The sequence below is a fragment of the Salmo trutta genome, chromosome 27 (assembly GCF_901001165.1).
Source record: "Salmo trutta chromosome 27, fSalTru1.1, whole genome shotgun sequence".
Lineage (NCBI taxonomy): Eukaryota > Metazoa > Chordata > Actinopteri > Salmoniformes > Salmonidae > Salmo > Salmo trutta.
In genome coordinates, this window is record NC_042983.1 from 5011761 (window position 1) to 5030927 (window position 19167).

Consider the following 19167-nt stretch of genomic DNA (forward strand, 5'->3'; position numbering starts at 1 on the left):
GCAGGTTCCTTCTCGACAATGCAACAATAAGAAGCAAAATATAAAATTTAAGAATACGAACAAAGTAAATGTCTCAGTTGAATAAAATAAATTTTTTAGCATTGCTGGTATAAGGGGTTAGATTCAATCTGTAGTGTGGAAGATCTGCCTTATATCTGGATAATTTTCTATTGAACCGACATATGCAGTGTTTTACCATTTAGGGTGAATGCAGTCTCAGCTAAAGTGGGAACATTGCCTTTGAATTGAAATCGCACAATAGTGTGGATCTTTGGTGATACGGATTGAATCTAGGCCCTTAGGTCTCTGATCTCATCCACCTGCAATGTGTGACACTCAACTGGATAATGCAAAGCACCATTTTGCGCCAGAACACTCAGCATTGGATATAAGTGTGCCAATTGGAATAAGGGTATGATTAGCTGCTATGACAATAATAGCAGAACAATGACCATGTTAGGAAGGTATCTCACATGTCACAGTACACCAACAAGCAGCTTAAAGATATTTTTCATGGCTATTACGGTTGTCCTAACACTTTAGCTACAGCTAACAATTTGAGCCTAATTGCACATATTTATGCTTTAAGTACTCTACAGGTTCTAATTGTAACTTTTTTTCACCTCTTGACCAACATTTTTTTTATTGTCATCCCAGAGACCGACAGAGACACTCTACACTCACCTGCCTCACACACACACTAGACATACCTTCATTAAGGATAGCTCCGTTGAGGCTTGCTGCTAAAGGGATGCTCACTAGAGCAAACAACAGTATCACAATCTGGATATTCATCCCTTAAGCACAACACGTCTTTCTCTACGAGAGCACAGAGAGCACACCAGGTTAATTCAAATTCGGAGTCTTCTGTGACAGGGATGGACCGAGTTACGAACACTTATCCACCTATGTACATCTGAGATGAGCCCCAGTGAAAGCAAACTTACCTCTGAGAGTTGGAAGATTCTGGTTGTCTAGCTGATGTCTTCTGGACCGGTAGAGTAGTGGATATCATTTGCATCCTTGTCTTATTCTCTGACTGCAGGTACCTTCCCCCCCTTCCACACCTCTTGACAAACAAGGCTGTTGACCTTAGCCAGGGCCCCAGGACCAGTGGAAACAAAATAGCTCCATAACATCAAAGATCCACCACCATATTTTACCATAGGTATGACATACTTTTCTGCATATGCTTCTGTTTTTCAAAATCAACATTTTGCAATGGTCATCTGTCTCTAGCCTTGAACCCCATTGAACGCGTGGTTTTAATTGAAGAGGGCAGCCCATAACTGCAGATGAAGGACAACTTTTAACAAACAGGAAAACCTTTGCTGTGGCCTTTAATCAAGATTGGGCTAAATATTATAGTTCTGATTAGAATAGTTTTGGTGCCGAAAATGAACATTAATTCCCCCTTCCAGTGGGATCAAGAGAGGTTTTACACAGGTGAAAGGCTCAACCGAGAAATGTAAATGCAACTGAGGTTTAAGAAATGTTGTTAAATCCGAAAACCAAAGGTTATTAACTGTTAGGGATGTGACAAATGTAAAACATTTCTTAATGTTTAAACTGTCTTTTTTTTTTACTCTGCCACTATTTCAACGTCATTTCCTCTCCTCGAGATGCACTTTTAGGTTCCAGCTCAGTGTAGCTAGTATGCTAATCGTATCTAGCTAGCCAATGTTATCTGTTGTTGCTTTTTTAAAATATTTACTACACCCTGTTCAAATGTTTAGCCATCTGGCCCTATGGCTGGTTTTGAAGCTGGATTTGTCATAACAATAGATCGTTTTCCCAATATCAATGCTCGTCATTATGGAGTATTGTGTGTAGATTGCTAAGGTTAAAAATATATTTAACCCATTTTAGAATAAGGTAACGTAACAAAATGTGGAAAAAGTCAAGGAGTCTGAATACTTTCCGAAGGCACTGTATTTGGACGATGAAGCTAACATTTAAAATGTCTCTATACTAAAGCATTTATTTTACTGAAGCTGGTGGTGGCACAGACATGTATTTATGTACGCGATCTAAAATAACTTCAGTTAAGCTATTGGTGTTAAGGTAATATGTTACGTCATCAAAACGCGTCTTGCTTGCTGTGGATCGCGCCCTTCCAAGCGACTGCGTGTGCGTTTGTAGCTGCGAACAGCTGACACAAGATTAGTCAAGTTTCAGTGTTTCTATCAAGATATCATTTCTTAGGTGAGTCTTAATTTGTGATTGAAATCTGCAAAAGTGTGTCATTCGCAAATGAAAGCCTTTCACTTAAGTCGTGTTAGCTATCTTTACAAGGATGTTGCTAACGTTAGCTAGCTTGCTAGTTGACAGACACGTTTCTTCCTAGACGTGATGTGTCCATGTCTGTTGACAATTCACCTAGCCAACGTTACATGAAAGAAACGTAGCAAGCAAATTTAGCACACTAGTCTCTACCAAGATACTGAGGGCAAATTCTCTAACGTTTTTTTTTTTTTTTACAATAACCAACGTACGGTCGCTAGCTAGCAAGGTCTCTCTAGTCTAGGTAGCTAGCTAACGTTAGCTACTGTAGCTAGCTATGTCTTTGACAGCTTTGCAGAATAGCAAAAATATCCTCTAAGTATGTACTGTAGCTAGTTAACGTTCGCTCTACTTTTATTATAGTAAGAGTCCAACGGTATGGAGCTTTTCAGCTGCAGCATGTGCCTCGAGAGTTGAGGCTAGTGGGGGTGGTCAGATATGCCAAATCATTGTTTTGATTTTATAGCTACGACGAGGGTTAACGTCAGCTAGCTTCACTGCGAGATGGATATGACTGTTTCACCTGTCTAACTATGACGGGACTCTTGCTCGTGATGATACTCCCAGCAATGTGATTTGAATCAGAAATTCTGACTTTTCTGAAACGTCTTTTAGTTTACACAGGCCTACACCACCAACAAAACAAACTCCAATTGTTCTTGATATTCCAATTGTTCTTGATATGTTTCGAGAGGACATCTGTGTAACCACACTCCTCCAATGAAAACATACAAATATCACCCACTGATCAAATAAAATAAAACGTATTTATAAAGCCCTTTTTACATCAGCAGATGTCACAAAATGCGTATACAGAAACCCAGCCTAAAACAGAGAGCACATGGCCAGATTGTTCTTCAAGATGTTCATAGATGACCAGCAAGGTCAAATAACAATCACAGTGGTTGTAGAGGGTGCAACAGGTAAGTACCTCTGGAGTAAATGTGAGTTGGCTTTTCATAGCCGAGCATTCGGTGAAAGAAGAAAAAAACAGGGCCGGGACAAGGTAGCGCGTCCGGTGAACAGGTCAGGGGTTCCATAGCTCCATGCTGAACAGTTGAAACTGGAGCAGCAGCACGACCAGGTGGACAGCAATGAATCATCAGGCCAGGTAGTCCTGAGGCATGGTTCTAAGGCTCAGGTCCTTTGGGAGGGAGGGAGAGAGAGAAATACTTAAATTCACACGGGACACCAGATATAAGACTGACCCTAGCCTCCCGGCACATAGACTATTGCAGCATAGATACTGGCGGCTGAGACAGGGTCGGGGGACACTGTTGTCCCATACAATGATACCCAACCAGGTAGAATATAACTCCACCCACTTTGCCAAGGGATAGCACCCACACCACTACAGGGATATCAACAGACCACCAACTTACTACCCTAAGATCACGTCAGTGACTCAACCCACTCAAGTGACGCACCCCTCCTAGGGACTGCATGGAAGAGCACAAGTAAGCCAGTAACTCAAACCCCGTAAATAGGGTCAGAGGTAGAGGTCGACCGATTATGAGTTTTCAACGCCGATACTGGTTATAAGAGGACCAAAAATAGCCGCTACCGATTAATCGGCCGGTTTAAAAAATAAAATACTTTTAAACATTTAAAAAAAAAAATTGTAATAATGACAATTACAACAATACTGAAAAAACACTTATTTTAACTTAATATAGTACATCAATAAAATCAATTTAGCCTCAAATAAATAATGAAACATGTTCAATTTGGTTTAAATAATGCAAAAATAAAGTGTTGGAGAAGAAAGTAAAAGTGCAATATGTGCCTTGTAAGAAAGCTAACGTTTAAGTTCCTTGCTCAGAACATGGGAACATATGAAAGCTGGTGGTTCCTTTTAACATGAGTCTTAAATATTCCCAGATAAGAAGTTTTAGGTTGTAGTTATTATAGGACTATTTCTCTCTATACGATTTGTATTTCATATACCTTTGACTATTGGACGTTCTTATAGGCACTTTAGTATTGCCAGTGTAACAGTATAGCTTCCGTCCCTCTCCTCGCTCCAGGAACACATCGACAACAGCCACCCTCGAAGCAGCGTTACCCATGCAGAGCAAGGGGGGGAACAACTCCAAGTCTCAGAGCGAGTGACGTTTGAAACGCTATTAGTGCGCACCCCGCTAACTAGCTAGCCATTTCACATCGGTTACACCAGCCTAATCTCGGGAGTTGATAGGCTTGAGGTCATAAACAGCGCAATGCTTGAAGTATTGCGAAGAGCTGCTGGCAAAACGCACGAAAGTACTCTGAATGAATGCTTACGAGCATGCTGGTGCCTTCCATTGCTCAGTCACTAGGATTCCTAAATCATTGCTAAGAATAGTGAAAATGACCGCAGTTTCTACTGGTCATTGTCTTCACGCTGGTTGTAGGGGTGCTAGCAAGCTGAAGCTAGCTAGCTACCCCAGAAGGTGCGGTCGAACAAATAATGCTTAATTACCAACTCAGTATTGTAAACTCGTCGTTCGTGGCCGGTGTTTGCTTGTTTGCAGACTTTTTTGTACAGCTTTGACAGTGCTACTGATAGTAGTGGTGGCGCTTGGCTTGCACATGCAAATTCAGAACACACAACATTCTATAATAGAACTGTGTTATTTGACGTGTCAAATTAAATGCTTATTTAACGTGTCAAATAGTGTTATTTGACATATCTTTTTTTGACAATCAACGACCCAAACGGCGTTCCATAGTATGTCGTGAGGCTAATAGCAGTGACATTATTACTGTGTAACTCCAGTAGGGCAACATCTGACTGACATTTGGACCAGCAATATCAGCCCCATAAGCAAGCTGAGTCTGACAGGACAGTGGGTTGTCGAGGATTTCGAACTGAGGAAAGTTGTATTGCATGCTCATGAATGTGCTGGTTGTCATACCGCTGCTGCCATTTCAATGGCATTTGAGAACATGTATTGAAACTTATACCCTTTGTCATGGCATTGAAACGCCTGCTCAACAAAACTGCTGACACAGGCTGTGAACAAGCGATTCGGTGGCATTTTCTGAGCCTTTTTACTGTGTCGCCACCATGCTCGATACTAAGTACAAGGACCGCTATTTCGATGCAGACAAACTGGGTTTACGTGAAATGTTACATACACAGGTGGACAAGATGGAAACGGACACAGTGACAGTGCGCACTAAGGAAGAGAGGTCACGGACAGACAGAGCTGTAACTTCACTGCTTGACATGTACAGTGGCTTGCGAAAGTATTCACCCCCTTGGCATTTTTCCTATTTTGTTGCCTTTTCAACCTGGAATTAAAATATATTTTTTGGGGGGGTTTGTATCATTTGATTTACAAAACATGCCTACAACTTTGAAGATGCAAAATATTTTTTATTGTGAAACAAGCAAGAAATAAGACAAAATAACTGAACTTGAGCGTGCATAACTATTCAACCCCCAAAGTCAATACTTTGTAGAGCCACCTTTTGCAGCAATTACAGCTGCAAGTCTCTTGGGGTATGTCTCTATAAGCTTGGCACATCTAACCACTGGGATTTTTGCCCATTCTTCAAGGCAAAACTGCTCCATCTCCTTCAAGTTGGATGGGTTCTGCTGGTGTACAGGAATCTTCAATTGGATTGAGGTCTGGGCTTTGACTAGGCCATTCCAAGACATTTAAATGTTTCCCCTAAACCACTCGAGTGTTGCTTTAGCAGTATGCTTAGGGCCATTGTCCTGCTGGAAGGTGAACCTCCGTCCCAGTCTCAAATTTCTGGAAGACTGAAACAGGTTTCCCCAGAAAAATGCCCCTGTATTTAATGCCATCCATTATTTCTTCAATTCTGACCAGTTTCCCAGTCCCTGCCAATGAAAAAATTCCCCACAGCATGATGCTGCCTCCACCATGCTTCACTCTTGGGATGGTGTTCTCAGGGTGATGAGAGGTGTTGGGTTTGTGCCAGACATAGCGTTTTCCTTGATGGCCAAAAAGCTCAATTTTAGTCTTATCTGACCAGAGTACCTTCTTCCATGTGTTTGGGGAGTCTCCCACATGCCTGTTCGCGAACACCAAACGTGTTTGCTCATTTTTTACTTTAAGCAGTGCCTTTATTCTGGCCACACTTCCGTAAAGCCCAGCTTTGTGGAGTGTACGGCTTAAATGGTCCTATGGACACATTTTCCAATCTCCGCAGCTCCTTAAGGGTTATCTTTGGTTTCTTTATTGCCTCTCTGATTAATGCCCACCTTGCCTAGTCTGTGAGTTTTGGTGGGCAGCCCTCTCTTGGCAGGTTTGTTGTAGTGCCATATTCTTAAAACATTTTAATAACGGATTTAATGGTGCTCCGCGGCATGTTCAAAGTTTCTGGTATTTTTTTTATAACCCAACCCTGATCTGTACTTATATACTTCTGGTGGTGCTCCTTGCTTAGTGGTGTTGCAGACTCTGGGCCCTTTCAGAACAAGTATATATACTGAGATCATTTGACAGATCATGTCACACTTAAATAGATTTCACACAGGTGGGCTTTAACTAATTATGTGACTTCTGAAGGTAATTGGTTTCACCAAATCTTCTTTAGGGGCTTCATAGCAAAGGGGGTGAATACAGTTGAAGTCGGAAATTTACATACACCTTAGCCAAATACATTTAAACTCCGTTTTCACAATTCCTGAAATTTAATCCTAGTAAAAATTCCCTGTCTTAGGTCAGTTAGATCACAATTTTATTTTAAGAATGTGAAATGTCAGAATAATAGTTGTCGAATGATTCATTTCAGCTTTTCTTTCTTTCATCACATTCCCAGTGGGTCAGATGTTTACATACACTCAATTAGTGTTTGGTAGCATTGCCTTTAAATTGTTTAACTTGGGTCAAAAGTTTCGGGTAGCCTTCCACACGCTTCCCGCAATAAGTTGGGTGAATGTTGGCCCATTCCTCTTGACAGAGCTGGTGTAACTGAGTCAGGTTTGTAGGCCTCCTTGCTCGCATACTCTTTCAGTTCTGCCCACACATTTTATATGGGATTGAGGTCAGGGCTTTGTGATGGCCACTCCAATACCTTGACTTTGTTGTCCTTAAGCCATTTTGCCACAACTTTGGAAGTATGCTTGGGGTCATTGTCCATTTGGAAGACCCATTTGCGACCAAGCTTTAACTCCTGACTGTTGTCTTGAGATGTTGCTTCAATATATCCACATCATTTTCCTCCCTCACGGTGCCATCTATTTTGTGAAGTGCACCAGTTCCTCCTGCAGCAAAGCACCCCCACAACATGATGCTGCCACCCCCGTGCTTCACGGTTGGGATGGTGTTTTTCGGCTTGCAAGCCTCCCCCTTTTTCCTCCAAACATAACGATGGTCATTATGGCCAAACAGTTCTATTTTTGTTTCATCAGACAAGAGGACATTTCTCCAAAAGTACGATCTTTGTCCCCATGTGCATTTGCAAACTGTAGTCTGGCTTTTTTACGGCAGTTTTGCTGCAGTGGCTTCTTCCTTGCTGAGCGGCCTTTCAGGTTATGTCGATATAGGACTCGTTTTACTGTGGATATAGATACTTTTGTACCTGTTTCCTCCAGCATCTTCATAAGGTCCTTTGCTGTTGTTCTGGGATTGATTTTCACTTTTTGCACCAAAGTACGTTCGTCTCTAGGAGACAGAATGCTTCTCCTTCTTGACCGGTATGACGGCTGTGTGGTCCCATGGTGTTTATACTTGCCTACTATTGTTTGTACAGATGAATGTGGTACCTTCAGGCGTTTGGAAATTGCTCCCAAGGATGAACCAGACTTGTGGTGGTCTACAATTATTGGTCTGAGGTCTTGGCTAATTTCTTTTGATTTTCCAATGATGTGAAGCAAAGAGGCACTGAGTTTGAAGGTAGGCCTTGAAATACATCCACAGGTACACCTCCAATTGACTCAAATGATGTCAATTAGCTTATCAGAAGCTTCTAAAGCCATGACATCATTTTCTGGAATGTTCCAAACTGTTTAAAGGCACTTCACAGTATGGACATTGCATTTTATTGCCCTGGCCATTTCTGCAGCCTACCAGGCAGTGATGCAACCAGTCAGGATGCTCTCGATATTGCAGCTGTAGAACTTTTTGAGGATCTGGGGTAGAGGTCGACTGATTATGATTTTTCAACGCTGATACCGATTATTGGAGGACCAAAAAAATCCGATACCGATTAATCGGCCAATTTTTTTACATATATTTGTAATAATGACAATTACAACAATACTGAATGAACGCTGTTATTTTAACTTAACATATTATATATAAATAAAATCAATTTAGCCTCAAATAAATATTGAAACATGTTCAATTTTGTTTAAATAATGCAAAAACAGTGTTGGAGATGAAAGTAAAAGTGCAATATGTGCCATGTTAAAAAGCTAACGTTTAAGTTCTTTGCTCAGAACAGGATAACATATGAAAGCTTGTGTTTCCTTTTAACATGAGTCTTCAATATTCCCAATTAAGAAGTTTTAGGTTGTGGTTATTATAGGAGTTTTTCCTCTCTGTACCTTTTGTATTTCATATACCTTTGACTACTGGATGTTCTTATAGGCACTAGTATTGCCAGCCTAATCTCGGGAATTGATAGGCTTGAAGTCATTAACAGCGCTGTGCTTCAAGCATTGCAAAGAGCTGCTGGCAAACGCAGGAAAGTGCGGTTTGAATGAATGCTTACGAGCCTGCTGCTGCCTACCACCGCTCAGTCAGACTGCTCTATCAAATCATAGACCTAATTATAATATAATAAACACACAGAAATATTAGTCTTAGTTTCCGGATTTGACCATATTAATGACCTATCATCTCGAAAACAAAACATTTATTCTTTCAGTAAAATACAGAACCGTTTCGTATTTTATCGAACGGGTGGCATCCCTAAGTCTAAATATAATATTGTTACATTGCACAACCTTCAATGTTATGTCATAATTTTGTAAAATTCTGCCAAATTAATTACGGTCTTTGTTAGGAAGAAATGGTCTTCACACAGTTCGCAACGAGCCAGGCAACCCGAACTGCTGCATATACCCTGACTCTGCTTACACTGAACGAAAGAGAAGTGACACAATTTCAGGCACCGCATTGATTATATGCAACGCAGGACAAGCTAGTTAAACTAGTAATATCATCAACCATGTGTAGTTAACTAGTGATAATGTTAAGATTGATTGTTTTTTATAAGATAAGTTTAATGCTAACTAGCAACTTACCATGGCTCCTTGCTGCCTGCACTCAAGTAACAGGTGGTCAGCCTGCCATGCAGTCTCCTTGTGGATTGCAATATAATTAGCCATAATCGGCATCCAAAAATGCAGATTACAGATTGTTATGAAAACTTGAAATCGGCCCTAATTAATCGGTCATTCCGATTAATCGGTCGACCTCTAATCTGGGGAACCGTACCAATTTTTTTCAGTCTCCTGAAGGAGGAAAAGGTGTTGTTGTGCCCTCTTCACGACTTTCGTGGTGTGTTTCGACCATAGTAGTTTGTTGATGTGGACACCAAGGAACTTAACTGTTGACCCGCTCCACTACAACCCCGTCGATGTGAATTGGGGCATGTTTGACCCTCCTTTTCCTGAAGTCCACGATCATCTCCTTTGTCTTGCACATGTTGAGGGAGAGGTTGTTGTCCCTGCACCACACTCCTATGGGTTGGTAATAATTTAGGCAGGTTGCCTTTGCTTTCTTGGGCATGGACAATGGTGGTCTGCTTGAAACATGTAGGTGTTAGACTTGGTCAGGGAGAGGTTGAAAATGTCAGTGTAGACACTTGCCAGTTTGTGTGTGTGTATATACAGTACATTCGGAAAGTATTTCCGACCCCTTGACTTTTTTCACATTTTTTTCTTCACATTTTATGTTTTATTCTAAAATGGATTAAATAGAACATTTTCCTCATCAATCTACACAACACCCCATAATGACAACCTAATTACGGCGAGCATAAGGCCGGAATCTTATGGCTAACGGATGGGGCAAGAACATAGAACATTTAATTTTGCTTGACATTTCAAAATGCTCAAATATAATGTGGGGAGTTGAGAAATTGCCTTATTTTGACTTGTCATATGCGCTGACTCAAAGACCAGTCTGCCAGTAGTGTCATTTTACTGTGAAGTAAAAAAACAAAGAGAGAGACAGCTGTAAAGACAGGTCTGTGAAAATGTGTAGTACTCTTTGGTGTTGGGCTTGGCTGGGGTGTTGACATGGGCATGGCAAATGGTGCGATCACCGACCTCCTGTTGGACGCGGTGACATTGTAGCTGTTTAAAGCTAATTCCCGGCAATTCTACACATTTTGCCATGGTTTATGCAATCCGAGTGACTCAAACATGCCCTATGCCATGATAAAAATACTCCTGAATGCAGATTTTATTTTAAATTCTCTCTGACTGTCTAGCTTTTATTTTATTTTTATTTCAAATATACTCTTACTTAAATGTATAGGTCCATTTATCTTTTCTACATTATCTGGTTTTAGTCATTTAAGTTTGCACTGGATACGCTTTTCCATCATCTTTTTTTCTTTTCTAAAAATAAGTAAATACATGTGTTCTAATGTGTTCTTTTGGCAGTGAATTTAAATACATTTTTCAGACATGACTCTTGCTAACAAGCATGTTTCCTCTTATACTTGTTTCCTCTCCTTGAATCCTTTCCTCACTTCCATCTGACTGAGTAGGAAGTGAGTGAAGGTTTGGAGAAGGAGTCGAGGAAAGGCTATTGAGATTCAGTTTGGGTTAGTTTAAAACGTGTTGCAATGTGATCTTTATCACTTATTTGTACTGAGTGATTTAGCATCAATAACCATAGGCTCCTCTGTAGGCCTACACAACAGTATTCTCTCTTGTTTGGTATTTTGGATTCTAATTTCTTCATGCCTCTAGATGGCAGTCTAGCAAAGCTGATTTCCATACTGAATAGGCCTTCCCCTGCACACTTTGCGCTCTGATTTCTGGCTGTCTGTCACTGTTCTTGTAGCTTTATGGCACTGGTGGTGTACGAGTGGCTTTTATCCATTGCTGGAGATATGCAGTGTTGTGTGTCAATTCCAAAGGGATATGTGGATAAAACATGAGGGAGCATAGCTTTGTGTGTGTTTAAAAGTAAAAACATGTATGTACCAATCCCGGATTGCCCGTTTACATTATCATATATTTCACTGTCCTAGCCTACTTGATAGGCCTAAGTTTTTCAGCTTGTTTTTTGTCTTTTTAAAGGTCCTGAAAAGTCATGCCGATTCCCATGTAAAATAGCTTTTTGAGTGACTAAATATCACCCATAATATTTTTCCCGGAGAAAAAGTTATTTGTCTCTCATATCTAACTACCAGGATGTTTGAAAAGACTGGTTGAGTGTGAAGGAATCTTGGCTGACAGCTCTTTGAAACGCCTATGTCAAGAAACTTGTGAAAGTAAAATCCTCTCAAGCAAATTTGGTGATACACAAAGAAACTCAAACAACATTGAAATTACATCAATTGTTTAATTTTTTTATATAAATCTCCCATTTGGCATGTCGTAAGTGTCTTTGCCGTAGATGAATAGTGTAAACTTTTAATTATATTTGCTGACACCCTACAGTAACATTTTGGCACCAGTAGAGTAGCTATCTAGCTATATAAACCACGCCCTTCCGCAAACACACCTTCTCCAATGTTGGTTACAAGCCGGTACTTAAATTAGGTAAGCGACTATCATGTTACCATTTGGTGTATTAAAATGAGTTAGTGACGTCACCCTATCCCCTTAATAATCCCGCCTCCTGAATCCAAATGTTTGACATGGGCAAGGACCAGTAACTTTTTATGATCACACTTTATCAATGTAGAAGCAACGGTCATTTTTCATACTTTGGTCATTATACTTTGATCTGGTTTAATCGACATATCATCAAATTTCATGAAGTACATGATTTAGACTTTTCATTGCCTTTAACTCCTCAAATGTATCTACTCTCATTAAATCTCAGCGATATCATTCCACCACAGCTTCCCATGTTTATAGGGTATTGTAAATAGCCATTCTGTGCTTGTTAATTACATTTCTGTTGATCGCTCTGTTTGCTGCCTTAAGGAACTCACTATTGTTAGCTCCACCTATGCTATTAATAGTTTTATATCAAGCTAATGTTTTGCTACGTGTCCACAAGCATAGGGGTATTGTCCATAGTAATCTTGTGCACATTTACCTTAATTCTACTATTAGCTCTGCAACTTTGAATCCAATCAGGAAGCCTATTGTGGTTATCTCATCCAGTTTGATTGACTCTTGTCACCATGGATACTCCTGCTGTTTTCAAGCCTCGCAGAGGGCTTGGACTGTTACATATAAATGTGCGAAGCCTGATGTCTAAACTGGACTTTCTGGATGGATGTCTGGGTGCATGACACTAGCCCAGAAGTTGTGGTTCTCTCTCAGACCTGGCTGAATAATTTGATTATGGATAAGGACGTTGCCATTGCGGACCACAACATTTTCAGATGTGATGGGCAAAAAAAGGGGCTATTTATGTAAGACCTTCTTTTATGCCATAATGCTTTCTTACAAGTGTCCGTAAGCCAAAATATTTATATTTATTGCTATGGTCTACTGTGTAAGTGGAAATTCTCACCCCAGGCATTCCTTCATAATCTGTGTTATGCAGAGCTTTTTTATACTAGCTGTATTCCAGACACTGTTTTGCCACTTTAATTTTTCTCATCCATTTTTACCTCTGGTTGATAAACATGCCCCTTTTCAATTGATTCACAGTCAAAAAACGAACTAATCCATGGTACTGTCCTGTACTCTGACTGCCTCTTGATAAGAAATCAAGTCTGGGCCAAGGCTAGACTAACTGGCTCATTAGCTATTTAGGCAATTGAGAAATACACTACTTGACAAAAAGTATGTGGACACCTGCTCGTCGAATGTCTCATTCTAAAATTATGGGCATTAATATGGAGTTGGTCCCCTCTTTGCTGCTATAAAAGCCTCCACTCTTCTCTGAAGGCTTTCCACTAGATGTTGGGACATTGCTGCGGGGATTTGCTTCCATTCAACCGCAAGAGCATTAGTGAGGTCGGGCACTGATGTTTGGTAATTGGGCCTGGCTTGCAGTCGACGTTCCAATTCATCCCGAAGGTGTTCGATGGAGTTGAGGTCAGGACTCGGTGCAGGCCAGTCAAGTTATTTTACACCAATCTCGACAAACCATTTCTGTATGGACCTTGCTTTGTGCACGGGCATTGTCATGCTGAAACAGGAAAGGGCCTTCCCCAAACTGTTGCCACTAATTTGGAAGCACAGAATTATCTACAGTATACTGAACAAAAATATAAATGCAACATGCAACAATTTAGATGATTTTACCGAGTTACAGTTCATATAAGGAAATCAGTTAAATTAAATCAATAAATTAGGCCCTAATCTATGGATTTCACATGACTGGGCAGGGGCGCAGCCATGGGTGGGCCTGGGAGGGCATAGGCACACCCACTGGGGAGCCATGCCCAGCCAATCAGAATTCGTTTTTCCCCACAGACAGAAATACTCATCACCTCCCCCCTCAGACGATCCTGCGGGTGAAGAAGCCATATGTGGAGGTTTTGGTCTGGCGTGGTTATATGTGGTCTGCGGTTGTGAGGCCAGTTGGACGTACTGCCAAATTCTTTAAAATGACGTTGGAGGTGGCTTATGGTAGAGAAATTCTTCAATTCCCCATTCAACAGCTCTGGTGGACATTCCTGCAGTTAGCATGCTAATTGTACTTTCCCTTAAAACTTGAGACATCTGTGGCATTGTGGTGTTTGACAAAACTGCACATCTTAGTGGCCTTTGATTGTCCCCGCACATGGTGCACCTGTGTAATAGACATGCTGTTTAATCAGCTGCTTGATATGCCACACCTGTCAGGTGGATGGATTATCTTGGCAAAGGAGAAATGCTCATTAACAGGGATGTAAACAAATTTGTCCACAGAATTTGAGAAAAATACGTTTTTTGTGCATATCGAAAACTTATGCAATTTATTTCTGTTCATGAAACATAGGACCAACACTTTACATGTGGCGTTTATATTTTTGTTCAGTATAGAATGTCATTGTATGCTGTAGCATAAGATTTCCCTTCCCTGGAACTCAGGTTGCCTTTCCTGAACCATGAAAAACAGCCCCAGACCATTATTCCTCCTCCACCAAACTTTACAGTTGGTACTATGCGTTGGGGAAGGTAGCGTTCTCCTGGCATTGAAACCCCAGATTCATCTGTCGGACTGCCAGATGGTGAAGCGTGATTCATCACTCCAGAGAACGCGTTTCCATGACTCCAGAGTCTAATGGCGGCGAGCTTTACACCACTCCAGCGTTTCGCATTGCTTATGGTGATCTTAGGCTTGTGTGCGGCTGCTCGGCCATGGAAACCCATTTCATGAGGCTCCCAACGAACAGTTCTTGTGCTGAGATGATTTTTAAGTGCTATGCACTTCAGTAATTGGCGATCTCGTTCTGTGAACTTGTGGCCTACCACTTCGCGGCTGAGACGTTTTTGCTCCTGGACGTTTCCACTTCACAATAACCACTTACAGTTGACCGGGTCAGCTCTTGCAGGGCAGAAATTTGACGAACTGACTTGTTGGAAAGGTGGCACCCTATGATGGTGCCACGTTGCAAGTCACTGAGCTCTTCAATAAGGCTATTCCACTGCCAATGTTTGTGTATGGAAATTGCATGGTTGTGCTCAATTTTATACACCTGTCAGCATTGGGTGTGGCTGAAATAGCCGAATCCACTAATTTGAAGGGGTGTCCACATACTTTTGTATATATGGTGTATGTGCACTGCCTCAGTTAAACAGGCCAAATCAAATGACTTCCTTAGCGCTATGGCAGACTAAGTGATCCCTCTAAATTTTGGAAAACTGATAATTCACCAAAGCCGGGTAATTCTACTTTCCGGCCTAAGCAAGTAGTTTTAGACTCTATCAATACTGATAAAGTTACTATTTCTGACGCTTTTAATTAGCATTTTATCTGAGCTGGTTTCCTATTTGAAAGAAATGGTATTCTTACTGGTCTTGACCAGTTAATTGACTGTTCTTCCCACATACAGCTTCCAGTTGCCTCGATGAATGATCAGTCACCCTCACATAACTTGGGAAGTGGTAGACTTTTTGGCAACTCACAGAAACAAGTTCTTGCTGCCTTATTTGCTATTGACATCAAGAAGTCATTAGGGGCTGACAATTTGGACCCGTCTGTGCTTAATATGCAGCGCCCGTCATTGCTGGCTCAGTAACAATTTTTTTTTACTTTAGTATCAGGACATTTTCAAAAAGCGTGGAAAGCGGCTTTTGTGCTACAACTTTATAAGGGCGGGATAGTAGTGATCTCGATAGTTTTCGGCCCATTTCCAGGCTCCTTTGTCTTGCAAAAATACTAGAATCATTGGTCCATAAACAGCTACGTTATTTTCTATCTGTAAATGGTATTCTTAATGTTAATCAATCGGATATATTTTTGTTACTGCATTACCAGTATTATTTATATAGATTGTAAGTCCCATAACCCAGATTTAAATGAATTTGTAATGACTATTTTGAATGGTACACAAATTGAGTTCCTTCCATCCTACAAATATCTTGGTATCTGGCTTGATGTTAATAGGAAGGAAATTGTCCACGCCATTTTTATGTCTATTTTAGATTATGGGGATATTATCTATATGCATGCAGCAGCATCTACACTTAAACCACTAGATGCTGTTTTCCATTGTGCCATTAGGTTTATTACTTGTTATAGAACTCACCATTGTGTTTTGAATCAAAAAGTGCATTGGGCCTCTATGTAACGAGAGAAACATCCTATGTGTCTATCATCATGAATTCAATTTAGACTTACAAATGATCAAACCTGGTTTCAGGCTTACATAACACTGGAGGCCCATTCAGTCTCCACACGGTTGGGTAAAGCAGCTTTTAGTTTTTTTAAATTAACATTTTTTATTTTTTTTACTTCCCTGTCTCCCTAAAAACAACCAAATCTGCTGGGATGTAGACGTTATCAAGTGGGTAGTAAAATAACATTACATGAAACATTCAAAGTTATTTCAGTCAATGCTGAGAAATAATTGAAAGTCATGCCGTACAGACAGAGAGCAGTATAGCCTATTTCTTCAGGGAGTATCATTGTTAGTTCTTCTGGGTATCATTGGAAATAGATTGACTCGGGTCTCCCTTTTTGAAATTTACAAGTCAGGCAGTTTCGACTGTAGGATAGAATGATTTCCGTCAAAGTTGCAGAGGGTGCTGCCTCCATGAGGACCAGGTGTGTTGCTCTGCTGTGTCAAGGCTGTGCCTGCCTGCGTCATTGGGACTACCATTCTAGCCTCTGAGTGATTTTACTTACATTGTGATCTGTTATAGAGCGAGAGAGGACCGTGATGATGAAAGGAGGGGTGGGATGAAGAGGCATGTAAAGACCTCTTTGGTTTGTCTATTTGTGCAGACATAATGTCTGCCTTGTGCCTTCTACTGAAGTTTAATCATTTCCATATTCCTACAGTAAAAATGTTATGGGAAGGTGGTGCTGAACCCTTCTCACTCTTTCTGTCTCTGTCTCCCTGTCTCTCTGTCTCTGTCCCCTCTCCCTTTCATTCTCCTCTCCCCCTTCTGTTCCACCCCGGTCCTCTCTCTCTCTCTCGCTCTCTAACCCCCGGGTGTCTCCAGGTATGGATATGGAGAGTGCCAGCTCGGTGGTCCTACAGGCCCTGACCCAGGCCACCAGTCAGGATACTGCTCTACTGAAGCCTGCTGAGGAGCAGCTACGACAGTGGGAGACACAACCTGGTTTCTACTCTGTACTGCTGGTATGTCAAACACACACACACACACACACACACACACACACACACACACACACACACACACACAGGCAAACGCGCATGCACACACAGGCAAACACACACACGCGCGCGCACACAAGCAAACACAGGCACCAACGTCTGTACTGGAGCTTACCACATATCATCCATTGATTTGTGCAAAGCTTTGAGTTCCTCAAGTTAAGGTTGTTCCCCTAATTATTACACGATAGATAGGATATGGGTTAGAAAGTTTTGGGTCAATTTATGCAGACATTTTTAAAAAGGTAGGCCTTCTGTGGGCCCAACATGCTTCTCTTGTGGTTTTGGATCATCTTGATGTATGCAAAGCTGTGGTGATGTGATGCTATATGTAACTGGGTTCTCAAATGTTAGAGAAGACTGGATATCAATAATAACAACAACAGCAGCAGCAGCAGCAACAACAACGGCAGCGGCGATCAGCTTGTGTGGTTTCCATAAAGAATATCTGTGGGCAGTTTTGCCCTGATTACAATCACTACTAACAAATCACCCCACCCTCACTACAATAATACAATTAAAAAGTTTTAAAAAATGAACAGGAATGGTAGAGATAGTGACAGAGAAATGGATGGGATGCTCACTGGTGCTCAGCTGTACACTAACCTTGACTGTCATCCCATTGTCACATTGCATTAGTCCCTGTCACAAATGCTAGACCATTAGGTTACACACAATGCCCCAGTCTAGCCCAGGTTGATGTGTCACTGTGCTGCTGTTAGAGCCATGGGGTAAACCATAGTAGCAGGAGTGTGTGTGTCTGTGTGTGTGTGTGTGTGAGAGAGTTACTCCATAGGGGCTGTAAAGGAATCTAATCTGTCCCATTCTCTTCTCATTCAGGATGGTCTTTGTTGATCTCTATCCATCAGCTATCCAAAACCTTGTTACAGTAGGTGGTTGTTAGCCACTCCTAGGGTTGCAAAGCCAACGGTAATTTACCAAGGTTTCCATAATCTTCAGTCATTTTTCTAAACAACAGAAAATCTATGGCAATCTGTTTTAATGTGTTCTCCCGAGTGGCGCAGCGGTGTAAGGCACTGCATCTAGTCTTCCCTGTGGCTCAGTTGGTAGAGCATGGTGTGTGCAACGCCAGCATGGTGTGTGCAACGCCAGCATGGTGTGTGCAACGCCAGCATGGGGTGTGTGCAACGCCAGCATGGGGTGTGTGCAACGCCAGCATGGGGTGTGTGCAACGCCAGCATGGGGTGTGTGCAACGCCAGCATGGGGTGTGTGCAACGCCAGCATGGGGTGTGTGCAACGCCAGCATGGGGTGTGTGCAACGCCAGCATGGGTGTGTGCAACGCCAGCATGGGGTGTGTGCAACGCCAGCATGGGGTGTGTGCAACGCCAGCATGGGGTGTGTGCAACGCCAGCATGGGGTGTGTGCAACGCCAGCATGGGGTGTGTGCAACGCCAGCATGGGGTGTGTGCAACGCCAGCATGGGGTGTGTGCAACGCCAGGGTTGTGGGTTCAATTCCCACGGGGGCCAGTACAAAAAAAAATTACAATTAAAAATGCATGAAATATATGCATTCACTACTGTAAGTCGCTCTGGATATGACTTAAATGTTAAAATCTCAGTGCTAGAGGTGTCACTACAGACCCTGGTTCGATTCCAAGCTGTATTAGAACCGGCCGTTATTGGGAGTCCCATGGGGCGGTGCACAATTGGCCTAGCGTCGTTAGTTTGGCCGGGGTAGGCCGTGATTGTAAATATGAATTTGTTCTTAACTGACTTATCTAGTTAAATAAAGGTTAAATTACAAAATAAAAACTTTAGTAATTTATACTTGAATAACAATTTTTTCTTTTCATATACATTTTACAGTGCATTGGGAAAGTATTCAGACCGCTTGACTTTTTCCAGATTTTGTTACATTACAGCCTTATTCTGAAATTGATTAAATTGTTTTTTCCCCTCATCAATCTACATACAATACCCCATAATGACAAAGAAAAACAGGTTTTTAGACATTTTTTGATTTTTATTTTGTTTTATAAA

The 19167-nt window shown here is 41.5% G+C and overlaps 1 protein-coding gene across 1 annotated transcript in view; it reads left to right on the top strand.

The window, feature by feature from the left end:
* The first annotated feature begins 1939 nt into the window (after window positions 1-1939).
* The window catches only part of ipo11 (importin 11), a 248086-nt gene continuing 230858 nt past the window's right edge, over window positions 1940-19167 (top strand). The window contains exons 1-2 of the mRNA XM_029716410.1: window positions 1940-2205; window positions 16988-17127. Of these exons, the coding sequence (XP_029572270.1) occupies window positions 16990-17127 (138 nt within the window). The 5' untranslated portion in view covers window positions 1940-2205; window positions 16988-16989. The remainder of the gene's footprint in view (window positions 2206-16987; window positions 17128-19167) is intronic.